General features: G+C 38.5%; 2 protein-coding genes across 3 annotated transcripts in view; both read right to left on the bottom strand.

Moving 5' to 3' along the window:
- Positions 1–8,885, bottom strand: part of spidr (scaffold protein involved in DNA repair) — a 34,209-nt gene extending 25,324 nt beyond the window's left edge. The window contains exons 1-7 of the mRNA XM_044368670.1: positions 8,626–8,885; positions 8,134–8,295; positions 7,970–8,033; positions 7,037–7,246; positions 6,388–6,530; positions 1,411–1,646; positions 608–711 (exon numbers count right to left, since the gene is read on the bottom strand). Of these exons, the coding sequence (XP_044224605.1) occupies positions 608–711; positions 1,411–1,646; positions 6,388–6,530; positions 7,037–7,246; positions 7,970–8,033; positions 8,134–8,295; positions 8,626–8,640 (934 nt within the window). The 5' untranslated portion in view covers positions 8,641–8,885. The remainder of the gene's footprint in view (positions 1–607; positions 712–1,410; positions 1,647–6,387; positions 6,531–7,036; positions 7,247–7,969; positions 8,034–8,133; positions 8,296–8,625) is intronic.
- Positions 8,886–10,539: 1,654 nt separating this feature from the next.
- mapre2 (microtubule-associated protein, RP/EB family, member 2) lies at positions 10,540–25,456 on the bottom strand. Of its 2 annotated transcripts, XM_044368671.1 has the most exons (8): positions 25,356–25,417; positions 18,973–19,134; positions 16,160–16,287; positions 15,313–15,458; positions 14,944–15,160; positions 14,470–14,612; positions 12,252–12,410; positions 10,540–11,964 (listed from the first exon to the last, which is right to left on the bottom strand). In XM_044368671.1, the coding sequence occupies exons 2-8, from the start codon at positions 19,092–19,094 to the stop codon at positions 11,863–11,865; spliced, it is 1,017 nt and encodes a 338-aa protein (XP_044224606.1). In that variant the 5' UTR covers positions 19,095–19,134; positions 25,356–25,417; the 3' UTR covers positions 10,540–11,862. The 2 variants fall into 2 exon arrangements, with proteins under 2 accessions (XP_044224606.1, XP_044224607.1); XM_044368672.1 differs by lacking the exon at positions 18,973–19,134 and having other exon boundaries at positions 25,356–25,456.
- Positions 25,457–26,931: the final 1,475 nt, after the last annotated feature.

Genomic DNA, 26,931 nt, shown 5'->3' with positions numbered 1-26,931 from the left:
CATGTGGCAGGGGGTGGGCCAGATGAAAACGAACAAACTTTGGCTGATCTTGTCCTGGAAAAAGTCTCATTATGCTCTAAATCACATGTTTTTACATATACAGGAGCAGGAATCTACAATGCAAAAAATACTATCAATTAGACCTTTAAAATTGAGGTCAAGTCAATATAAACGTCAACATTTAACAACATTATTCAACTCCAACAATTGACTGACCACAAACAAAGTTTGATCGGATGAGTATTTTCTTTTTCCACAATCAACTGTCACCTTTAAGCCACGGTTTGTGTCCTATTATGAGAAGATACTTAACAACGTTAGACGATGAGTGGTTTGGTTCACCACGGAAAGGAAAAAGAACAGGCAAGCAGTTTCCTGTCACCTACATATTGAGTTCACAGTTCAGAGACACGCTGATCAACTTAGAGCCGGCACTTCCTCAGCGTGGCCTCTCCATTCAATCACATGCACACAAAAAAAAAATCATATGTCTGCTTCCCACTCACAAATCAAAGTTCATCGTTAAACTTGAAAGGTGATTCAGGGGTGAATATGTGCAACATCCTGGATGTAATTGTGAATAATTCAACAGTTTTGTGTGAATCACCTGTTGTTGCTTCTGAGGTGTCAGAGATGGACTGGTGCCTCCAGAAGCTAATAGCTGACCTCTGTCTGCTCTGGAGTCGATTCAGCCTCTCTGCCAGACCTCCACTGCGCAACACACACACACACACATACACATATACACACACACACAGATGGAAGATGATATGTGATAAACGCACATGCAAAATTGTTTATGTCAAAGAAAACAAAAAAAGATTTTCAGATTTTCTGAACAAGCTGTTGAAAATTACAGATAGCCATCTGTCAGATTTGGGGGGGTTTGGGTGGGAGATGGCAATGACATTTAGCACCCACATCATGACACCAGGTGTCCCTTTTATCATCAGTTCTGTCGTGGAAACATTGTGCTAAAGTTTGACTGACATCTGCAAGCACGTAATGTCTTGTTACTTACTTTGCTTCCATTATGAAGCAATACAACAAGTAACACTTCATAAATATTATAATTTAAGGCAGTGATGCATCGATCAGATCTACCAGATGAGTAGTGAGACAATATTGACCTTTTTGGGCTTATTATAAGTGTGTAAGCTTTCAGGCACATTCACTGAATGGTGGCAAGCTGCTGACTCAGTTTCCAGTGCCACAGCCATCCCTCGCCTCATGCCACCTTATGTAAAAATATCTCCACACAGTGAGGCATATAAATTTTAAATCTGGGGGAAAAAAGGGAACACAAGTATAGGATCTGAAATTGTATCAGCAGACATCCTGAGTTGCAGTATGGGAGAGGAAAAAGCTGGATCCCTAATGTGAGGCTTAAAACAAGAAAAACATTCAAACCTTTGAAACTTTCTTCTCTTTTTGGCGGAGTCTTCAGGAGTCTTGCACTGCCTGTCAAACGGTTTCTGAGGCGTCTGCAGCATCGCATGCGCAGATCTGACCCAGTCACTGACTGACCTTTTGCTGCCCTCACCAGTTTGGAGAGGAAAGCTCTCAGAGTCCAGTCTGCTCGAGGACACTGTGTCACCAATATCCTCTCCATCAGACACATAGCCTGAGATTTCTAACACCGTCACCTATGGACAAAGTATTAAATATTCATTAATGGAAAAAATATATTCAACCAAATTTTAAAGTGTGAGTGAGTTTAAATGTTTTAAAGTGTAAAATCACAGCTAAAATACCACTGCTTATCTGGGAGATGTAAGATATTTAAAATGGTCTCAGCCTTCAGTTAATTATTACTGAGTCATTAAGGTCATTAAAGATTTTATGAAGTCAATAAACTCAAATATAAACTGTGTGGATATGGTACACCGTTAGACTGGCGGGATGATTAATTCAAAAGATATGGTAACAAAACAACCTTTTTTGCTGTATCACTGCTCACTGAGGGAATCAGTTCTCATGGAAAAATCCACGAGAAACCTGAGTTCCTGTCATGTGCAGACAAGACCAGCATACCAGGATCTGTCAGCCAACGTGCTCTCTTATTTGAATCAACTTGACCCTGCTAGGCGGCGTGCCAGCAGACGTCACACTCTAACCAGCTACAGAGAAAAGGAACACTATGTTCCTGGCCCTGGCTCAAAAATGTTTTCACCCGGCACTGAAAGCATTGTAAGTACACAGCTCCGCGCAGCCTCATCCACTACTAAGTTTTCCTGAACAAACAGTAGTAAAAAGATGTTTATAGTCCTGCTCTGTTGACACGGCCCTGATCTAGCAAAGCCGTGATGCGGTTGGAGGTTGTTGACCCTGTAAGCGGCTGATGTTAGGGGCTTGGACGGAGCAACACGCTTCATCTGGGAAGCGGCCATCCTGTTCGGCCTTGAAATGCAAAGTCGCTCTCACAGCTCCGCCTATCCACTTTCACTGCTAGTACAATAACACAGAAATCTGGCAGAAGTGCATCAAGTGAGTGAGCCATGCATTTATCTGGAGTAATAAACTTTGCCTTGGACTGGGTTCTTCCCCTCTGTATCCTGTTAGATCCGGTTTGATTTAGTATTGGCACTGTGTAAGCAAGCTTTCCAGGCAGCAAACCATTTTAAACTAGGACGCCACATTCTGCTGTTCTAATTCAGTAAAAATGATCATGATAAATAGGTACATGTACGTTATGGTTGGGCGATATGACAAAATCAAATATAATGATATTTTTGACCAAATACTACAATATTGATATTGCAACAGTATTGTAGGGATGACTACTGCTGCTTTCACAAATATTTACACTAGGGCTATTATGATATCAGATTTTCACAACACGATTATTGTGGTCAACAGAATTTACAATAATGATATTATCTACGGAAAATTTGAAAATAATAATAATGCTATCAATCAAATCATCTTTAACTTTTTTTATTGTGTGTTTTGCCTCTTTTCTGGCAAATGAATTGCACTCAAATTACAAGTGTAGGGAAGTGGAAAGAGAGTCAGTAACCATAATGGTACATACTCATACAGAAAATGAATATTTTACATGTTTTTCTAAGAGTATGTCTAGCCATCTTCCAAAAAAAAGGCCATTTAGAGACACCAAATAACCCCTGCTTCAGAGTAACTGAAGCATAAACATATTATAGTGCTTTGTTCCCTTCCTGAAACTAAACTACTTGTGCATATAAAAGAGTCAAAACAAGTGCTATCATGGAAAAGGAGTTCATATAAAAAGTCAATCACAGCAAATTATTTATATTTAAATAATTTCCACGTTGTGCCTTTGTAAAAAGCAATAAAGCAGCATATGGTCTTTTTTGGAATTTCCTATTTGAAGTGCCAGTCATCAGCAGAATCTGTTCCTATTTGCTTGGTCTTTACACGAAAGAAGAGGGACACACACCTCCTTTCAGCGCGGACTCTCGTTGGCTATTGTAGGCTGTGGACAGGATATGGAAGCTCCTGTTGGGTCAAGTGAGGTGTCAATCGAAAGGTCAGAGTGCAGCCGCCATTTTGATACCGAGGTGTGGCTAATGCTTACATGCCCATGTCATAACGCAAGTTATGACATGGGAAGATTAGGACATCTGTCGGCTAATTAAAATGATGCAACAGCTGTTTGTGGATATTTATTAATGTGTTTAGGACTTAATATTTTACTGGATTGGATCGACTGGACCTTTGCCAATCTAACAAGACTGTTTTTGTTGGAGTTGTATCATTGAGTGGGATAATGAGGCTTCATAGGTGAGTAGTGTGAATTTTGTAATTGTTTGTGTTGGTGGTCTGACAGAGGCATAGATTGTACCTGCTGTTGTGATTGTATCTTGAAATAGCTTGCATCATAAGAATCTTTCCAAAGATGCGTCATATGAGGGCCCACTTCAAGACAGGAGCTGTGTACATAGCATAGTTGTGCACTTAACAGTGTGACAGCCCATGGACGGGCCGTTGGAACGTTAAGGGGCTTTAAGAGGCGCTGGATTATTTACACAATATTATCATATGTGTATTATTAACATTATATCAATATTTCATTTTTTAAATATCACTCATCAATACTGGTATTTTGCGACACCCCTAATTTACACAGTGAGATTTTTGATAATCGTTCAGTAATGTGGCTATAATGATTAATAAAGAATGAATAAGGCTTTATAAGACATCGATATATAATGTCATATCACAATATCAGTATAATATCGATATATTGCCCAGCCCTAATGCATATAACAAATATCTAAATTTTAACCCATTTGTGAATACACACTTGCATGATTAGCTATCAAACTGTCAAAAATTACCACATGCATAAATTTCAGTATGACCATATCTGAGAAACTAGGACCCTTCAAGTCTTTCTTTCTGGGAGGCCTCTGACCACAAGCCTCGAGTTAGGTGATCTTCAATCTCGTTTGACCCCAGAAAGCTGATAGCAGCAAATTAAACTGTGACAAGAGGAAGTAGCTGGGTCTGTGGGAGTGATGTTAATCTATCAACATGCTTCCTCTAAAACACAGCCTTCACACTCAAAACCTCATCACAAGATACAGGTTACCTAAATTCATCTTCTTCTAGCAAGGACAGCTTTTTACTGTGCTGTGATGATTCAGTGGATTACAAACGCAGAAGCTTCAACCAGAGCATTTTTATAAACCACTATCAAGACAACCACGTCACCTGAGTAATTTGGCCAGATCTACCTGATTGATTACAAGTTGTAATGTGTGCAGCAATGATTAAACACTGTGTGTGGTCTTGAACCTGAGCACAAAACCTTCACCACTCCTTGTATGTTCTCTCATTGCCAGCCCTACCTTTAACAAACACTGCTCCTGAATGACTTCTGGGAAAGGAACAATCCAAGTCTCCAGAATACACTAGAAGGTCAACAGGAGATGGACTCCAATGATAACAAATGTATATGTCTAATAAAATATTAAGAAAACTGTAATTATGACACAGAGTTTTGATTTTAGATACTACAATTCTTCGCAAATCTGAGTTTTAGATGATCAAAAGTAAGAGTTTTTTTTTTAATTGATAAATTAGAAAAATGTTCATCATGAATACATTCACTATAGTATAAATAACTGCTAATAACTTTCCCTCCACACTAAATCAGTGTTTTATTGCTACCTCAGGTTGTAAACTTTACCTGAATCTAGAAAGTTCACTGGTTTGAGCCGGTTAGGCCCATTCAGGATATTAGAAAATGACTGCAATACTCCACCTAGTGGAGTAATGGATATGTATATATCATAAAAACAATTAAATCAAAATAACACAAACAACACTGATATGAAGACCAAAAACAATAGACAATGCCATAAATATTATTATACACCATACTGACACACAGGCTTTAAAAGGACAGGTTCACAGTTTTTCAAGTCTGTCTTAAAACAACAGTCAGGTGCCCAAATGAACATTGAAATAGCTTTTCTTGCAGTAATCATTCCTACTGTTCATACTGACCATTAGAAGTTCCCTTCATAATGCACTTACAATGTAAGTGATGGGGGCCAAAATCCACAGTCCTCCCTGTGCAAAATGTATTTAATAGTTTATCTGAAGCTAATATGTCGCTTCAGTTGTCCAAATTAGTCAAATCAAGTAGATATCTTTCAACGTTTCAGTCTTTTTACTGCCAAAGTCTGTCTCTTTATTACTATACTTCAACCACAGCTTGACAGGGAAACACTATCCATGGAAACACAAAGAGGGACTGTACATGTGGCAGATAATCACTTAATATGACTAATTCAAACTGCTGAAGCCTTATATAAGCTTCAGATACACTTTTAAATGCATTTTTGCACAAAATTAGTGTAGACACACTGGATTTTGCCTCCCATCACTTTAATTGAAAGTGCATTTGAAGGGAATCTTTTTAATAGCCAGTATGAACAGGAGGAATGATTACAGCGAGGAAAACCTCTTCCAGTGTTTATATGGGCACCTGACTGTTGTTTTAAGAAAATTTGTGAACCTATCCTTTTAATGCAATATAAGCCAAAGATACAAGTTTTCTTAATCATGTTTAATGCACATAGTGAACAAATTATAATCATGTTACTGGACTTCAGGAAAAGTACTGACACTCATGTATAACCCTAATAAACATGTTTAATTTAGTAACACTATGTGTCATACACTGGACTCAATTAACTACAGATGTGGAGCTTAAGAAGGCGTACAGCCCCATCTAGTGTCCATTTATACACTTAACACACTTGGCTATGTTACATTGCCTACAGACAACTCTGCCTCATGCACCTATATGCATTTCATAATTATGCATTGCTGCTGGCTGTAACACAGGTTGCCTGGAAGCAACAGAAAGTATCAATGTAAGGATAATTCACTCACACTTGTGGGTTTGACAGGTAAGTCTTCTGGCTTTTCATCAAAGGACTCTGACCCACAGTCAGAGATTTGTTGCCCACTGTCCTTTTCAACATCCTCCTCAGATTCATCTAGATCACTGTCTGTGTCTATAACGGGAACATCATCTATAAAAGAATGAAGAAGGAAGGAAAGACAAAAGGAAGGAAGAAAAAAAAAAGACAGGCAGACTATGGGTACACATTTGACAAAACAAGCAACTATCTTTTTCTGGAGCTTTCATATCTCACAGTCTTCATGAGCAAATGGAGATTACAGAGCTGTTATCATGTGACCAAAGTTCCTTACCTGGGTCACAGGATGACAAATGCGTCAACAAAATACATTTACTTGCTTTCTAATGTCTGTAGTGTTAATATGAAGCTAGCTGCTGGTTGGCCAAAAAGACTGGAAACAAGTGGAAACTGGTTCCATCCAAACATAACAAAATGTGCCTTCAGCACCTCTAAAGCTCACAAAATTAAGATGTTACAACCAAATGGCTTTAAGTCTTATAGAACTAGTATAATGTGAGACTTAAAGACAAAGGTCAGCTGCAGAGCTGAACTGCAATTGGAACAAACTATTTTCCAGCCGTGACTCAGCGAGTCACGGACTCAGCCACTCCATTTACCTTTGTCAGTGCTGAGCATGCGTAGCGCTTTGGTGTAAGACTGAATAGGAGCTGTGGGTCTGCCTGGTCTCTGAGGCCAATGTTGCTGCTGCTGTGCCACAACTCTGGACAGATGTTGCTCCCGGGTCTCATCGTCAGACTGTTCGCTGTCACTGGAGCTCCACACAATGTGCACTGGGTCCTCATTACGGTGAACAGCACTGGTCTGCACTGGCCAAACACAAGAGCACATAAGTATGAAAAAAGGGATGATATCATGTTATAAATTAAGTGAAGATGTAATATAAAATATATGATGTAAAAACATTGCAGGTCCACAGAGTTAAGGGACTAAATTCCCCCGCTGTGGGAAAACATACGCACCCGCACTAACTAACTTTTCATTCATAATATAGTATAAAACTGGAAAATCTTACGGAACTATCTGATGAAATAATAAGTAAACAAGATAACAGACCTAACCAGACATTTGATGACAGCTTTTACTGCTTGCTCATTTTTGAAGATGCAAGACTTCTTTATTGTCATTTCTCAGTACTCGCATACACTGAAATTAAATCCTCCCACACCAAAAACAGTGCACTTGCAGAATAAATGATTTAAACAAACTTAACTACTAAAAATATAAATTACTAAAAATGTACTTAGCAGATATATTAAGAAACTTTCAGTGCTACGGGGTAAACTCAATACTCCATCAATGCATATTAAATACAATGTGGATTTATTAAAAGTTTGGACATTTAAATGCTTGCAGTTGAACTAGATAACACAACTTGGGCTTGTGATACACCATACTGACAGTCAGTTACTCAGAGTCAGTATGCTGAATCACAGTATGATGGTAGATAATAAATAGAAAGTATCAATTTAATGCTCAGCCCCAATCATCACTGTGTTTTGGAGTATTTCAATTAGTGAACAACAAATTACCTGAGGCAGGAGACTGTGCCAACTTTCTTATGGCAGACAGTTTCTTTCCTGATGACTTGAGGTTCTGCAACATACAAATAATATATATCAACAATGTTAGAGCAGCAGGGGAATAAAAGGGTGTATTAATAAAGTCATGATGCACTTCATAGGACTTATTGTACCTTTATCACTGGAGTGTTCAGAAAACTGTCCCCACATTTCTGCCAACTCTTGGCGGAAGACACAGATGACAGAGATGATGGCTCTCTCTTCACTTCTTTCATACCATTTTCGACATCGTCCGGAAAGAAAACGCACTTTATATCCTTGCTGTACTTTTTACGCTGCAAAGATTGAACAGACAGGCCAGAGAGGTGAGGTTTAAAAACTTTTAACTTCACTAGCTTAACGGAAACGAAATTGTTTCATAACGTTAGCTCCTGTTAGCTTTGATGCTGGTTGTGATGATAGTCCCAAGTTAACAGGGTTTTACTGTAACAGCTGAATTACAGACAGGTTTGCTAAGTGTCTGTGGGGATAAAAATCTATATTTTAATCATGGCATGCTAACTATTACACAGCTAACAGGTAAACAAACGCTGTGGGCAGGCAGAGTTGGATAACTTGAGTTGCCAAAGCTAACAGTCTGGCTAGCAAGTTAGCAGGTTTCTTACCTTTCTAGAAGACATGGCGACAAAATGAATGAAGTTTAGGGAACTGCTGAAGCCTAGTTTACGTGTGTCCTCACACGACGCTATTTATTAAAACCGATTTTATCAACCCATCATGGTGCAGTTCGTCTTTACCGGCGTTTATTACCTCACGAGTTTGCAAATCAAGCTATCTAACAGGAGAACCCACTTGTCGCGCTGGCTCAATCGAGAGAGAGGTGCGTTTGTTTATTCACCAGCGAGGACCCGCCGGCAGTCTGTGGACAATTACTCAAGTACTGTACAATCTTGAGGTATTTGCAGGGACGGACTTTACCATCAGGCAAGGCGGGTAACTGCCTGGGCCCCCATCAGCTACAGATTTATCATGTTTAGATATGAAAAATATTGAATTATGTTGCTATTCTAACTCATTGTTCCCTGAAATAACTTAAAAAAGCCCCCAAAGCAGTTAAAAATATACAACTGTATACTTTTACTTCAACTTCAGAGGAAAACGATGAACTACTACATTTACCTGACACAGAATTGATACTGGTTATGTTGCAGATTCAGATTTTTACTCACAACATATAACAAATATGATGCATTATTATTCATTAAATATACAGCATTATGTAAGAATTAAAAGCTCCACCTTGGGCAGCTGTAAATTTAAGTACATTATACTACTAATACTTCACTTTCACTCTTCACCTTTAAGTAAAAGTTTGAATGTAGGACTTTAACAGTATTTTTACTGTGCAGTATTAATAGTTTTACTTCAGAAAAAAGTTTTGAGTACTTCTTCTACCACTGCCAAAAAATACCAACATTCCCAGTTAGAGAAAGGATGAAAATTACGCAGCATTTGCCTGGAACCCCCAGATCAATAAATCCGCTCCGGGTATTTCTAACACTACTTTACACTAGTGTTTCCATTTTGTTACTTAATAATCTTGCTGCATTTCAGCTGTAATGGAAGAAGTACTTCAGTGAAAATAGTAATAAGTTTAAAAAAAAAAAAACACAAGTCCTGCATTTATTATATGTTTTACTCCTTTTATGCATATTATTGGATCATTATTATTGATTTATTAACATGAAGGCAACTTGAAGATTGTTACTTGTGTAGCTACACTTAAATATTTTACAAAGGCTTGAGTAAGCTTGAGCACACAAAATCTATATCTGTAAATTAATATGGCTGTGAAAACAATGTAGTGGAGTAAAAAGTACAATATTTCCCTCTGAAATGTAGTAGAGCAGCAGTATAAAGTGACATAAACCTCAACACTGCACTTAAGTACAGTACTTGAGTAGATGTACTATACTTATTACTACACTACATTTAACTGACAACTATGGTTACTACTTTTCAGATTAAAAATGTACATAAAAAACAAATTGATACAGATTATTAGCTCCACCAGCTTCAACATTGAAATGCTACTCACACGTTAATGCATCAGTATAAATTATACAATCAAATAAATAATATTCTAACACTCTGAAAGAGACAATTTTGCATAAGAAGTAACTTTTAAGTACATTTTGCTGATAATACTTCTGTACTTGTACTAATGAAAAATTGCAGGACATTTACTTTAGAGTTTATGTTTAAGTTCTCAGCACTTCTTGCTTATATGGAGCATTGTCTTCATGTGAATACTGACAAACTAAATCATCCCCTGATGAAAGACTGACAACTTAGGACCAATTTAGAAACTTTTTTTTTTCCATTTGCTGGAGCTGCATCATCATGCTAATGGCCTCCTGTCTCTACTCTGAAAAGGTAAAACAAAAAACACCATCAAACTCTAGTTAAAAGGCATATTATTGATATTTACAGCACATAACTTAATTTAGTTCTCAGAACTATGATCAATAGTTGCCACTGTTAGATTGTCAACTTGGAGTGACATGACAACACTGCCATGGACTCAAACATAATTTTATTACAGCAAATCCATCCGAATCTCAACAACTTTCAAATAGCAGGTTAAACATACAAAAGCTCACTTAACATACTTGTTTTTTATTAAATATGTAAAAAGCAGGTCAAGTTATTCACAAATAAAATGCAAACATGCAACACGTTTTTTGGGGAATGCATAATGAGTGGGACATGAAAAAAAACATTTACCATTCATTAATTATTGACAGTACATGTTTACATTCCTTTTCATTTACACAATAATATATGACTAAAGCATTATGGTGCACTGCCCAGTTCAATATTAGTAAATGCAATATTAAGAAAGGGTATACAATGTACTTACTGGAATATAGCATGGCAAATTACTCAGTGAACTGACTTGTCTCCCTAAGACCTGTGGTTTAAAAAAATCTGAATAAACGCCTGAAATCTGAACAGACCACAAGTTCCAGCTGAGGTTTCGAACTTAAAAACGCTGCATCATAATAAGACTAGTCCACAATAATGTATAATGTGTAATGTACCTTCCCTACGTTTGTGGCATACCAAGTGAACCTCTATCACCAAACCACCATGTATGGTGTGAATAACACATTGTTGAGCACACTGATTATATCTGAAATGTAATTTGTGAGAATAGCTGTCAAACAGTCATAAGTTGGCATTTTACTACATTTTATTCACAATTCATTGACTGTATTGTCCCCCTTCACGAGGATGCAATGCAGAATCTTGCACTATTCCTAAGGCTTAATAATAAATATGGTGAGGGTCTATGGACAGATTGTCCAGTACAGAGTCAAATGTCAGTGCAACATATGGAAGGAGGTTAAATAAGAGCTACTACGAGCCCTTTCAGGGCTTTGCTTATTGCATTCTCTTGATTAATATTGTTGATATGCAAAATAAAAACAAAATAAAATGAAAAAAGGACAGAAGCTGGGAAGTTAACACTTGCGCTGACAGGTATAAGTTACCTGTCTTCAGCATTTCATCACATCTACTGTAGGATTTGAATCGACTTTCCACCCACACAGTCCTTGGAAACTTCTGTGATGGTCTGAGCTTGTCTGCTGGTGGAGGTCATGACCACAAACCTGCCACAGCAGTTCACCAAAAAGTCACGAGAAAACATCGAACAGTGAGCAGAGAGAGGGGTACAAAAAAATAAAAACGTGATGGTGCTTCTATTGAGGAGGTTGCTTCATGTGCTCAGTCTTGGAGAGAACAAAAAAATAAAACCATGAGGAAAAATTAAAATCCTTTTAACAGTTCTCACATATTAAAAAGAGGGGTGTAACTGCGGTGAGGGATGATGGCAGTCAGTATTCATCCTGCTCCTCCTGCTGATCATCTGGTGCCTCATCGTGGGCATCCTGGTCCACTTCCTGTCCGTCTCCCTCAGCCAGATCCTCCACTCTTTCCTAAAAAAAAAAAGAAAAAAAAATCGGGCACAGACAACTGAATACCAGTGCTATTGAACTGAGTATGCTCTGAGGCAAAGACATGTGATAACACACAAAGACTGAATTCTTATTACTATCAACCGCACAATAACTTCCACATGATTTCACCACTTGGAAAAACAGCTCTCACACATTTTACTGATGCACACTGCTGCAAAAAAATCCATCCAATCACGAAGAAAACAGCCTGCAACTGTCCTGAATCCTGTTCAGATCAATTGAGGGTCAGTCGACAGCAGACTGACCTGTTCTTCTGAAGCGTAAAGGACCTCCATTAGCCGATCGACAAAAGGGGCATTCTCTTCGCCCTGCTCCTGGCACAGCAGCTCCACCTCTCGCAGCTTGCTGAAGTAGTAGTCCCGCTCCTTCTCCACTCCTTCCAGTGCCAACTTTAATGTGTTCACCTACAAAAACCAATATATTTAAAGGGTTATTCTTGTTTCAAGCACAAAACTGTGCAGACTTTGGTTAAGGTCCGGCAGCAAAGAGATAAGCAGTCACGAGCTCAACTGGACAATCAGCAGATGAGTAACACACATTTCCATTTCCAATTGATTTAAGTGCTTCATTCTGAGAAAAAAACGTTACATGTTGAAAGACTCAAGATAAAGATCAGCAGAAATATTATTCAAACAAAGTTACTTTAAGTACACAAATCACTTCACTTCAATAAGAGAAGTCCAGAGTAGCTAAACTGTTTAATTAATTACTCTATGGATTGAAACTCAATCAATATCTTATCATTATTTAGGTAATCTATTGATCATTTAGTCATGTGTCAAGTAAAAATACCATATCTGCTGTTTACAGCTTCACAACTTTAAGGACTTTTCTTCATTTCACATCCTCATGAAATGAATACTTTGGGGTTTTTTCTGGCTTGACTGGTCACACGCTGTGTAAGCAAGCTAGAAAAGCTTCAAATTACTTTCATTTTAGTTTTGTCCTTGGCTTGAATCTAAAGTGTACCAACCAAATTAATAAAGCTACAACTAGACTGCCTACATTTGCAGAAACTAGTTGGATCTCAGAGTGGAACGACTACATGGACACATGGATTGTATTAATGTGCAGTTCTGCAGACTGAACCTACTGACTGAGCTATTCACAGGATTAAAAGTCTTCACTTCCTTTATTTTGTTTGAGGTTTCTTAACTATGTTGAAGCACTATTTTTATACTGATAAATCAAAAATATACTTAAATGTCAAAGGGAAAACATATCTGGAAACGGACCCATGTAATTACGTATATAAAATGCACACTAAATTAATGCATTAGTATTTGCTTCCCATAAAGTCACACTCCACTCAAAAATGTGTTTTTCTTCTTGTTCCTTCAGTTGGATGTTTGAGCTTCAGAGTTTGACACTGGAAGGCTGTTTTCACATTTATCTGATGAAAGTGGAAAGTTTCACTGTGTTCACCTTAAATCTCAGTTTTAAGTGCGTATCTACAAGCTGAGTTCTGTGACGTCACAAACCAGTATGCAATTTACACAAGTGTGATGAGGAAACTTGCAATTAAAACTTTTGGAATGAAAAATATTTGCATATTCACATATTCTGGATTTTTCAATGCAGGAGAAGGAGGAGATGTAATTATAAGAATTTCTGATGAGGTAAAACATAACACACACAGATTATTAGTCTTTTTATGGGTCTTAAAACATGTGGAGGGGATCTTTAAGTGACTATTTGGTAGAGGTACATTTGGCAGCAATCGCAACATTTATCTATGTGTACATGTCTGTATCAGCTACGCACATCTGGACACTTCATTTTTCTCCCCCAACTCATCTCTGCAAAACTGCTCAATGAACCATGAGCGAGTTTGAAGTCTTGCCACAAATTCTCGACATGACTGAGGTCTGTACTCTGACTCGTCCATTTTAGGACATAAACATTCTTTTTCCAAAGCGATCAACATAACTTTATCATTGACGGTGCCAATGCACCTTTTTTTTTTTGATGATACATGTACATTCCATTTCTTCTCAACAGCAGCAGCTACGTAAAACACCAAATAGTTAAATAATTAGTAAACAACTGTCAGTAATTTTCCTTATCTTGGTCTAAACCAGCTGTGTCGCTGATGATCTGGTGCAGCACTTTAAAGATGCCAAATTGCAACTAAGACATCAAATAAAGGAAAGGTTCCTTTGCCCAGTGGATGAGAGGCAGTAATTCATCTTTAATGTGACATCAATAAACTACAGAAAGAAAAATTACGCATTTACAGATAATTTAATTTTATCCCTAATTCAGTTGCACTCTTTAATCTCTCCTCTGAAAGCACGCTGTCTCTCTATCGCCGACAACAGAGACAGACAGAGCAAGGAGTAGGAATGTGAGCAATGCGGAGAAAACAGTTTGGCTGTTGTTTTTAGGAGGATACTAAAACTTGACGATGAGATGCCTTCCTGTCTGAGCGCTGGAACTGAGCGTTTCATATGTGTGACGTACCTGCTCGGTAAGATGTGTGACCTGTGCTTCCAGTTCTTTCTCCCCTTTGGCAGGAGTTGGTGTTGCAGGGATCTTTTTGGCTGACGAGGGTCTGGATGTCGGTGTCGAGGACTTGGGGGTAGTAGAGCTTGACCTTGATGCTCCTACAGCAGAGAGCAGGTTTATTACTCATCATTTCTTAATTTATCCTTGATTGATTGGCCTGAATTAGTAATGTGGTTACTAATTTCTTGGGAAACTAAAATATTTGTTTGTTAGATGTTGGAAAATTACTAGAACTTACATATAATAATCACATGAGTTATTGATATGAATATAATTGTTATAATAAAGTCTCTCCAGGTAACTCTGGCCAGGTACAATATTATAATATGTCGTAGTGACTTTAAGATATCAAAAGAGATATTTGCAAATTAAAATCAGTGTGGATCATTCGTGGTCTTGTAAAACTTCTCTTTCCTTTACGCAACTTACCTGCAGTTGGGGAACTGGCTGCATGGTGGGACTTCTTTGGCAGGTTGAAGATCTGCTCGCCGGGGTCAGGCGGGGGAATGGCGTCCTGACCCTGCCTGGCTGCAACTGGGTCGTACTCTTTGCCGTCGTAATTGGCATCGAAGAACTTCTTGAACCACTGGATGAAATCGAGATTGTCCTGAAATCTGCCTTTCACCAGTTTCTCCACAGGAATAATCTGAGTCAAGGAGGAAAAGTAGGATTGAAAGTAGGCAAAATACAAATTCAACTAGTTTACTTAAAGAGCAGAAGCAGTGTGGATCAAACAGGTATGATCATGAAATTGAAGAAAATCTGAACAACAATGAAAGTGAAGTTTGGTTGACCCACCTTATCCACATTCATCCTTTTGAAGGACGCCTGTAACAGCTTGAAATTGTGAATGTACTCGTGCTCCAATTTAGCTTGAAACTTGACCTTCTTAAGACTGATGCAGCCTGGGAAGAGCAGATCCATGAACTGGCAATAGGCTGCTCCTAAAGACGTAATAAAAATGTTAGTTGATTGCATAAGCCCTTCCTGAAAAAAACCTGGAAGGCCACAATAAAAATACAGCAAACTGAGAGCAGCTATAGGCCAGGATTTACAGTATCACATCTGCCTGTATTACCACAACAAAATCACCAGGAATCATAAAAAAAAAAAAGCCTGGGAGTTTTTTCCCTGTCCAGATTGACCCGGTTTCCTTAAAAAGAAAACCATTAATGCTTGTTCTTGGTAGCATTGCTAATATTAACCGAAGCCTAGTTAGACCTTTATCCATTTGGAAAAGAGGGCACCAGCTCAGCCTGGTAGTGAATAACTGGAACCTTGCCATTCACAGATAAAACTCACATCAGACCAACTAGAGAGCTACATATGAAGTAATCTAGATCAAACAAGTAGCCTACACAAAGCGTGTGTGTGTGCTAGTGTGTGTGTGTGTGTGTGTGTAGGCAGAGTGATTGCAATTGGATTACTTGCTCACAGCAGGGGGACACAGCAGGCTAAAAGTTTATTTATAGACAACTCTTCCAGGGAGAGGTGAACATGTTTCCACAGGTTGCTTTAACTACTGGCTTCCCAGGAAAATGATCTTTGTGTTACAGGTCCGTGTTCGTACGTCACAGAAGAGAAGAGGATGAGATAAAATGATAAAAGAAGTGCAGTTTTTTATAAGGATTCGTTCTGTTCTCACCTGAGGAGAGCTGCTCCACTTTAGTGTAGTTTAGGCAGAGAATATCGTTAACCCAGGCAGTGATGTCATGCCTGCTCATAGTCTCCTGGGTTATTGAGGTAGAATATACGTTGACCGCCATCCCCCAACTGCAACAGAGAAACAATAACACTCAAAAACAAATGAAATGTGTCTGAAATAAAGCTGCTGTTTTCTCATGCCTCAGCTTAGCCTCTCGACCCCAAAAACTGATCTACTGTTCAAATAAATCCAGAAGATGGTAAACAGTAGAATATAGAATATATACGACAATATAGATTTGCTGGGAGTGTAGCACATAGTTCATAATATAAGACATAAAGGAGAGAAGGAAACACAACGACACACATTGTATCTACTCAAAATACCAATTAATAACAATTGGAACAAACCAGGTCATATTACATTTATTAATCACTTAAACAAAGTCTTCAGATCTGCTTTTTGACACTGGAAGCCCAACAGCAATGCCTCATCAAGATTTGATATATGATACGCTGTGTAACATCTACGCACATGGTCAGATTGACTAGTGAGGAAGGACATGGGCAATAAGATACTATGGGCCACTACAAACTGGGTGACAGTGCAGGTCACCATTACTGTCCACTGTGTATGCACCTCGTCCTCTGCAAGTGTGCCCATCGAGTAGAGTACACACACTGTCATTCAAGTCAGTCAAACGATAAAACAAGTTAGTCAAAGCTCCAATAAGAAGGCAATTCAATTTTTAAAAAATTGTATTTATAGATTGAATTAGACAAGAACCGATGTGAGAATTTGATCAGAATCAAAATCAACTCTGAGAACAATATGATCCAAAAAAATGTCCACATGTTGATATAAATTTGATAGATTCATTAGTAGGTTTAAATGTGTACACAACATTAAAACATAATTTAATGATAAAATAAAGATAAGAAAGAAAAGCTAAACTTATGGAACATGATTTTAACAAATGTGTCAGCAGGTTTGTTGTGTTTCTACCTTTGACTAAACCTCTTTTAAAACATATAATACATCATAATAGTTTGTTGTCTACATCTTTCTCTGACAGCTTTAACCTCAGTATTTCTACACTTAAAACCAGGGAATACACATTATACAGAATAAGGTGCCAATGCCATTTTTTTTTAGCAGTAGCTCCATTTATATTATAGCCTTTGATCCTTTATTTGATTCTACCTGCAAAGTGATTAGAAAGCTACTGCAAAGCCTGCAATAGTATCTGCGTGCAAAACTGTGGCTTTTGGGGCCCCGGGGCACCTGGCCCACTTGCACTGGGGACATTCAGCCCTGTGTACTGAAAGCATACAGTGTGCCAAAAAATATATATCAGGGAACTCATTGATCCTCAAGATACACATTAAACAGAATGGACACAACATACTGAATCAATACTTTCAATTTCATTTGTTACCTTTTAGGAACAGAAATATTTAAAAAGGGCCATCATTCTCACCGTTTCCCCACAACGAGACTACACCTTAATGACCAGGCCGATTAACACCCACACAAGTATATCTTGCAATATATTGCTTTTAACACATTTTTGCAACTCCATTGATCATTCTGAGAAAATCGTACTATTTATCAGTTTCACAAAGACAACACTTGTTTGCAACTGGCCTGTCAACATGTGTGCAACTGCAAGACATAAAAATAGAGTGCATTTGTGGAAGTCAAGGCCAGATCAGTAATTGTTTGACCATATGTTTTGTATATAAGTATGTACGATGAAGTACTAGTGAGTAACATATATATTACACTACACAATAAATACACCCCCTCTACTTCCAACTTTCCGAATTAGTGCGCAGTCTTCCCAAACTCCTTTACACAAATGAAGACTGCAGCATAATTATTTCAGCTCACTTCAATGATAAGGTAACAGCAGGACATTAAAAAACACCCCCCTCTCATTGGATTAAAAAGCAGCGACTACTATGGTATTAAACCCGTGCGAAATCACCATCATCATGGTTCACCAGGGGTATGCAGGATAATAATAACCCTTCTTCAGCATTAAAGTTGGGCTATCACAGCGCTGCAGGAGCAGAGGATCGGTTGACTGATTCTCTGGGAAGGAAGGAAGGAAACTGGGCCAGCCGCTCTCATGTCAACAAAGCGGATGTATGTGCTGCTAGCATGCTTTGTTAGCCGGGCAGGGCTGGGCTGATGCCCGCATTGGAAACAGGAGAAAAAACCCAGGCTTGTGCAGCAGGTATCGAGGAGGGACATACGCATTAAAACAACCACCTCCAAATACATTCATCGTGATATTAAAATGAGGATTATTAGGAAGTGTCATGTCACGATGGGAATATTGTAGCAGGGGCGGCTGTATTCACTGTGTCATTTTTGATAAAAAAGCTGGACCGTTTCAATCCAGTCCTCCAAAAAAAAATGTGTCTGCGCACACAGCAGCACATTTGACAACATTATATACTGGTGACTTTCCACGCCAGCCATGATTTTTTTTTTTTTTTTTGGAGGGGGGGTGTGGAGGTATTATAGTAGCAGAAGAAGGGTATAAGCTAACTTGGGAAGATTTACGCCTTAGTGTCGGACACATACAGAGAACTAACATGACAGGAGGCTGGGAGACAACAGGGGAACATAGCGGATAGGTGCAAAGCAGAAACCCGACAGACGACGAGGAGGAGGAGGAGGAGGAAGGGTAGGAGGAGGGGGACCAGGCCAGAGTGCCGTTTTCTGCCTGCAGCGTCTTTTTTTTTTATTTAAATGATTTTTTTTACTAACATCAAATCAAATGCGGCATTACACTGATTTACCTGTAGGCGCGCTCTCCCCGCACTGTATTTTTCCTGTAAGGAATGATGTTGGTTCCGTTGTCCGGGACGATGTCGTTGTTATTCTCTCCATTTGGGGAAAGGGCTTGGGTGGGACCGGGCATTTGGGTCTCTAAAATGTTGAACAGATACTCTGTTCTCTCTCTGGCCAGGAAAAAAAAACAACAGGAACGATGCAAATGCTAAGAAAGTGCCGCACCTCCGGGGCTCTGTGCTTCTGCCTGCTTATTCTTCACAAATCTCTGCCCTAATGACGTCGCTGCACCGTGTACCATGTGACTGATGGGGCTGGCTGCTTGATCCTTATGGTGGGCTATTTCAGTACACCGAATTACATTGATCATTGGTGTGCTAAAAAAGCACGATCAATGGTTGGTGCTTGATGCTTCAGCCCAGCTTTTTTTTTTTTTTTGAGATGCAGATCAACTTTGTGACAACTCGGAGAGAGAGAGACAATATCCAATCAGCTGAGATGTATGAATTTGATTAAAAGGCAAATTCAACCCACCCAGTTTCACCCTTTTAAATGATAAATAATCAAAGAATTGATTGGCACTACAACACCCAACAGATGTGGGGTTTTTTTTTTTTAAAAAAAAAAGAAAGAAAAAGAAGAAGCAGGCAGATCCCATTAAATATATATAAATAAAGTGGTGCTGATGAAAATGATGACCACACATGTAATGAGGCAGTATGATGAAAGGTTTTGATTACTAACCATAAATATATTAATCAATTAAAATATCACTATATAACGCACTAATTCAGCTGTTCCAACTATATGTGTATGTGATATTTTTAATCAATTAGTCAATAGACAAACAAAAAAAAAAACCTAATCATTGGTTAAAGCTTTTCAAATGTTAATATTTTCAGGTTGTCTTCTATGAAAGATAACTGGGTTTTGGAGTGACTGAACAAGACATTTGAATAAAGTTGCAACTAATTATTATTTTTATTATTGATTAAGCTGCCTTTCTCAATTTGTCAGTTAATCGAATAATCGTTTAGCCTATGAAATGTTAAAACAATAGTGAAAAAATTGCAGTTTTTTGTGATAATTTCTCAGAGGCCTCAGACTAACAATCTAAAATGTTAAAATATTATATATATAATATATATATAATTCAATTAGTTGTCATATATGACAAAGAAAAAAATCTTTTTCTTTTTTAAATTATCATTATAAAAAGTCAGAAAGTGACATCTTCAAATGTCTTACTTTGTCGAACCAACAGTCCAAAACCCCAAATGTACTTAATTTAGTATCATAGTTCATAATGTGTGTTCACAGGTTCACATGTGAGACCTGGATCCAGTGAATTTTTGGCAGTTTGCTACATGAATAACTTCAAATAATCAATCACTTATGAACATTTTCCTGAGTAACTTTCTGTTGATTGACTAATTGATTAATCATTTCAACTCTACAATGTATATAAATCAACAAATATACAATAGAGGTGTAATTGATACATGCAGTATTGATCAATAAGGATTTGAAAACACACATGGTGTTGTGTTTAAAATCTAAAAATAACAGTTATGTGGTTGCTGAGATATCTCCTGTTTGTGTTGCCACATCTGTTGTTTGTGTTTTGTGAAATATTTTGTGCTGAGCAACCATTCGATGTGTCAGAGACAACTCAACTGTTTTAGTCAAATCTTGTATCATATTTAAAAGGTGAATATTGTAGAATCTAAAATGGAAATGTGAGATGCATTAAGTTATTTTTGTTGTATTGAAATAAAAATGTCTCAAATTTGAAGGCTGACGATTTATCTAAGTGAGTCATTATCACAACTCTAGTTACTCAGTCAGCAAGGCCGACTAAGTTCTCTCCTATGATGGTTAGTAATCAAGGACAACAAGCCGCTGCACGTCAACCAGCAGCTCACAGTATTTAACAGGCACGATTAATAACTGATTCAATATCACAGCTCTGTAACAGCACCGGCCTGAAGCGTCTGCTGCACAGCTATGATGTTTTTATGCAGGAATTCTATGCAAGCAGTATGCACAGGCGTTCATACGGCCTCCAACACTACTTTTGCCATCAGGACCTTGACGTCCCGACAGCAAAAGCCTCAGGGCAAAGCATTTCTATAAAGCTGTTTTACTGCCTTGATTTATTCCAGCTGTTTTTCTTATATTGCCGAATTCCTTTAGGATTTTATGTAACTTTAAACTCTGATAGTCTGAGACATGCAGGTACACATTTTGAGATCAATAATAATAATAATAATAATAATAATGATAATTTTCATTCATAGTGAAACTCAAAGTGCTGAAGTATCAATAACACAGAACACACAAATTAAAGAAAATAGTAATAAAAGTTCAGATGAAAAGCGTCTTTTAATAGAAAGGTTTTTAGGCCTGTTTTAAAGGAGTCTGGGGTCTGTGCTGCCCTCAGATGGTTAGGAAGGCTGCTCCACAAGCAGCAGAGCAAGAAGGTTTGATCCCCATGGTGCAGAGCTTAGAACTGGGGTCCCGGGACAAAACAAGAAACCATCAGGCGCCAGCATCAGTCCAAAGGTCAACTCACATTTTGACCAGTATTACTTGAACTTTTTCATGTGCCGACAGCTTTTCTTCAGAGCTTCTCGGGTCAACAGGGGTCTAATAAGTAGTCTTGTTAACATCAGCCAGCTCACTGAGCGAAATGTTTCCTCTGGTATAAGCTCACCTAAGCTCTACCAAAGTGGGAAGGAAGCATCTTCTGGAAGCCTTTAACGGGGCTTATCAACTGGATTTAATTCTCCGGTGTGAACTTCCACCACCAGCTGCAGAAACAGCTTTTTTTTTTTATACATATCAAAACGTCAATATTTGAAACTCTCCATCAATCCTTTTTAAAATGAGGTAATGTATGTCAAATATTCAGCAACTCTTAGTCAGCAATGTATCAGTGTGCTCACTTAAAACAGTTCCTCTAGTGCCACCAGCAGGCCATAGTTGAGGTCACTTTTTGGCCTACACAGTGTATGAAATTTTACACAGAGCTTATAGACAGACTTTTACATATTGATCTCTGATAAATCTGACAAATGAAGTGTGATTATTTTTACCCCATAATACTGACCTTCATTTGGAGTTTTGTCTTCTAGTCTTAATTACATTTTTACAACATGTGAAAGGCTTCACCTTTAATTTGCCTTTTTTTTTTTTGCCTATTATGGTTATTAAAATGTGTTTTCCTTCTACATATGTAATCACAGCTTGATGAAATCAACTCCTGCGAAATGATTCAGGAGTTCCAGTAAAGCTTTGCTTTGAAAATGTAACAACACATATTTCAAATTCCACAGCGTTTACACTGTGAACTAGTGGCCATAATTTACATTCATTAGTCTCATTTATTCAACTTGAACTGTTCACACTGGAGCTTTTAAAAGTCACATGTCTGAAAAGTGGATGTATGTGCCGTGGATTTCACCTTTGAGCTACAAACCTTTGACTGTGACAGTGATAATTGACTCTTAGACTGAAGTGTGCATTTAAACTGATCTATGCAGTGTCCTTAAATATTTGAAAATCTCATTAATAAATCAAGGAAGTGGTCTATGTATTTCCAGCTTAGGAAGTCTGTGTACTTTTTTCTACAAGGACAGATATTCGGGATCCCCCTGCCTCTACTGGGTCAACTCTTTAGTCTTTACTCAAACTCAAGACGTAACTGAGTATTAAACTCATTAAATCACCAAACTATGGAAGCTAGAAATCTCTCCACCGAGAACCAAAAGCATGCAGTACTACAGTTGCCCTTTGGTAAACTTAAAGGTCCTTTCAGACCAGAAAGCGACAACAGATCTCAGGAGCAGCAGCAGAAAACAGTCAAATCTTAACTGCATCCCCTGTACTGTGCCACTGCCTGGTTGGGTGGCAAAGCTCCCGCCAGGCTGCCATGATGTGAACTTGGCTCTTACCAGTCTGAAGGGCCTTCGACTGTCACCACAGAGGTCAAACACCCATGGCCTGTCTAAAAATAATTGTTCAGACTGTGAAGCCTACTACAATAGAATAAATAAATGGCCATAACAAGAGGGACACATGACCTCTTAGCCTAAATTTGCTTACGCCTTCCACTGTAGAGGGGTTCTCCTCTTTGCTGCTCTTAACAAAAGGCTACTATCTGTCTCCAAAAACGAAACATAAGTGACAAATATGCAGTTACACTGCAACAAAGGCATAACATGTTTGCAGGTCTAAGAGAACACGTTGAATAGGAATTGTTCTAATCAGAGGCAGCTGAGTAAAGGACTGATGTCTGTCAGTGAGTGACTGGGCGTTCAAACCGGAAAAACACAATGATGGGGGCGTCTTGCTTCAAGTAGTGGTGACTTGATGAAAAACAATCCAGGAAGTACAGTTTGGGTAATAGATCCATGAATTTAAAGGCATATTAGATGTCAGAATACTTCATAATGGTTTATGTAATACTATGAGGATGGATTTTACAACTCAGAAAAGCGATTTCCCTGGAACGTGCACTTTGAGTGGCACGGTGTGTTGCCGGATAATGGTGTATTGTGTTGTGGCAAAACTTGAGTCAAGTTTAGAGCTGCTATAATTAGCCTAGTCGATTTATTCTGCGACTATTCTGATAACTGAATAATCATTTTAGTAATTTTTTTTTTACTGGTGGTGGATTTAGCTTCTCAAATGTAAAGATTGAATGCTTTTCTTTGTCATATATTATAATAAACTGAATATCTTTGGGTTGGTTTTAGACTGTTGTTTGGACAAAATAAGACATTTAAAGATGTAACCTTTGACTCTGGGAAATTATTATGAGTATTTTCACTATCATCTGACATTTTATAGACATCGATTCTTGATTAATCAAGAAAGGAATTGTTAGTTGCAGCCCTAGTCAGGTTCAACCTTTTACCAGATGACCCCGTGGGTGAAATGAATGAGGGGGCTGCTAACATCTGTCTGAACACAGCCTTACAGAGACAGCTGGTTTGAAATGTTGCAGTAAACCTACGTGCTACTAAAATGAAGAAATATGTAAGTCAAATTATCCTGCAAAGTCCATTAAACTGTTACTTTGGGGAATAAATAATGGCCTCTATTCTGGTTAGATGTATTAGTTGGAACTTAATGGGGTAAGAAAAGGATTTATGAAAGTAGCAATGACAGACTCAGGTGAGTGCAAGTCCAGAAACACAGCATGCAAGCCAGCTACTCTAAACCCAGCTAATCTAGGTATAACAGCTGCTTTGTTTTTGATTTTATGCTTGCTATCAATACTATAAAAAGGTGAAAATGCAGAGCTACAATGCTACATATTATACCACCATGAATCATTAGGTTCTTGTGCATAAGCTCGTTCCATTAGAGTAAATGCAGAGTTGTGCTAGCTCTCTCCATTCATATATCACCACTGCACTGTGTCTGTAGCACTGAGTATTCACGTGGGTGGGTGAGGGGTGGCAGCTCCACCCAGCAGATCTTTATGGCCCTTAACATTCAAAAGATAGCAAGCCGGGCTGGACAGCTATCTGGATTAGGTTGCTATAGTTTAGGGATATGAATGTAGAGAGCCAGGAGCATATATATGTGTGTATATATATATACTTTCAGGCGAAGCTAACCACAAACCTCACTTAAATAAGGACCAGAGAGAGGAAGGAGCACAAAGAGGGGGGGCCAAACAGTATAAATCTGTCACATCTTCTGGTGTGGCTTCATGGTTACATCAGTCATTCCTTTAGATACAGACAATGTGTGTGGAAATAATGTTTTTAAGAAAATTTGGCACCCAAGACAAAAGAGTCAGGGTGGTCAATGATCACCCCCTCTCCCCCTCCCTCTCTCGCCAGAGCTCTGCTGCCCAGAAATAGCTTTCTAATGGAGGGAAAACACGAGACAGCATTGCTCATTTCTGAGATTTTCTTTTCTTTTTAGAAAAGCGATTCTATGACGAAGCAGCTAGCTGCAGCGAATCTCGTAAATGAAGCTAACGGACTCAGCTTCGTGTTTGAGATGTCAGTTACTGTAGTTAAATGAGAAACAATGATTTGGAAAGCGAGCTACTGCACAGTCAAATAACGCCAGCGCGAATAAAACAGTGTTTCTACGAGCCAGGAAGCACTAAACACAGACAGTAGTACATCTTGTCCAGCTAACCGCCAAGTTAGGCTAACAGTTAACGTTACAGCAAGCTAATTTTGGTCCTGTCAACACTTTATGAGCATAGTGACAGCCGACATATGCCCTGACCCTGGGTAACATCACCGTATCAACCGGCGACACACACGGATAAAATGCTCCGGTTTCTGCATTTAGATACCATGTTGCATGTTTCAAGACAAATTAAAAACTGAAATTGTTCAGCAAAGCAAACGAGACTCACCAGTGAACTCCGCTCCGCAGGTTACAAGGTGTTAAAAAAAAGCTGTTTTCCGGCTGAGTCACCCCACCCTCAAACGCCCATTCTCGCTCGACGATGAGCTGAAAGCTGACACCTGATTGGACAGCGCGTCACCGGTGTTGTAGCTGATTGGTCCAGCCGGTGACATCTGTCGCGGACATGGCCAATCACGTCTTGATGCGTTGATCATTCACAACGTCAGACAGCTTTCCGTCTCGTCGCTCTGTGTTACTTCACTTTTCCTACTGAGAGAAAATCTTCATCTAAACTAATAAATATTTAATCAACGCAAAATTAATTCAAGAAACCACTATCTGTAGGTTTCCCCCCCTAAATAAATAAGTAAAATATCACAATAAATGAATGAATTTGTGGGCAAATCTCATACAATAACGACAATTTAGAAAACTTGCTTTAATGCTTATTAGTATAAAATTGTATAGGATATTGTGTTGTGAGTTTCAGTGCTGCTGTGATGAAACAGCTGAAATGATTCATTGATTTGTAGATCAACAGAAAACTTAATTTGCAGCAATTTTGATTGTTGATTCATGGTTACAGTGATATAAACAAGAAAAAATAAAAATAAAAATGACCTGGTCCCAGCTTCTCAAATGGAAAGTTTTGTTGCCTATTTGCCTATTGCATATCTGCTGGTTTTGGACTGTTGATCAGACACCTTGAGTTCTCAGAGCATGTGATGGTCATTTGTCACAATTTTAAAATAAATAATAGTTACTGTGTACTCTGCACACTGCAGCCCTGGTGTAATGTGCACACTACAGGATAACATTAACTATAAATTCTTAAAATTATCTGTGGGAAAAATATTTTTATGAACTTGAAGGGCTTGAAGATTTGTTATGAAAAGGAGAAGCTGCCCTTTAAAAAAGAAAAATCCAATCAAATGAATGTAATTCCATGCAAACAGCAGGACCGTTTTGCACCAAAGGAAATGCAGTGCAAAGGTGGGGAAGAGCTGCTCTCCAGTGGTGTGTAAAGTTTTAATCTTTGATGAAATATACCTACTGTTCAGCCACTGACACAGCTGCATTCCTCGTCTCTTAACACCAGGGTGCAGTCATGCACTTGATACAAGACAAAAGACAGCTGGATGAGGCTTGGCGTAAAATTCATCACTATTACAGCTGCTTTGCTAACTATGCTGACAGATAGATGACTATGCTGGATCAGATAAAGAAAAACATACTGTGGAAAGAATTCATTTTGCCAGATTGTGGTAATTAAGCAAATAACCGGTGATGGTGATGCTGTGAGTCCATTCTGTCTTAAAATCTTTAAAATGTCTGGTGATAATAAAACCGTACGTCAGTTAATTCTTATGCTGACAATACTGCCTGAGTCCGAGAGCACAGGATTCTGATGACTATGAGGTTCAGTACTGGATGGCTGCTTTTATGTTACCTCAGATGGTGGGTCTATGTGATGAATTATAGACAATAGGTTGAGGGCAGCCAACAGTGCATTCAGGACAGATAATAAATGTGCACTGCCAAACCAAGCCAATTGAAGTGTGCCGTTCTGGAATGGAAAAAGA

Source organism: Thunnus albacares, chromosome 12 (genome assembly GCF_914725855.1).
Source record: "Thunnus albacares chromosome 12, fThuAlb1.1, whole genome shotgun sequence".
Classification (NCBI taxonomy): Eukaryota; Metazoa; Chordata; class Actinopteri; order Scombriformes; family Scombridae; genus Thunnus; species Thunnus albacares.
Note: the sequence above shows the minus strand (reverse complement) of the source record. Positions and strands in the feature narration are given on the sequence as shown.

Bases quoted from the DNA above. Each gene is read 5' to 3' on its own strand.
- mapre2 (XM_044368671.1), bottom strand. From the start codon at position 19,094: ATGCCCGGTCCCACCCAAGCCCTTTCCCCAAATGGAGAGAATAACAAC. The intron at 16,288-18,972 runs GTAAATCAGTGT...TCTCTGTTGCAG, and splicing joins CGGGGAGAGCGCGCCTACAG to TTGGGGGATGGCGGTCAACG. The intron at 15,161-15,312 runs GTGGGTCAACCA...TCCTTGACTCAG, and splicing joins AAAGGATGAATGTGGATAAG to ATTATTCCTGTGGAGAAACT.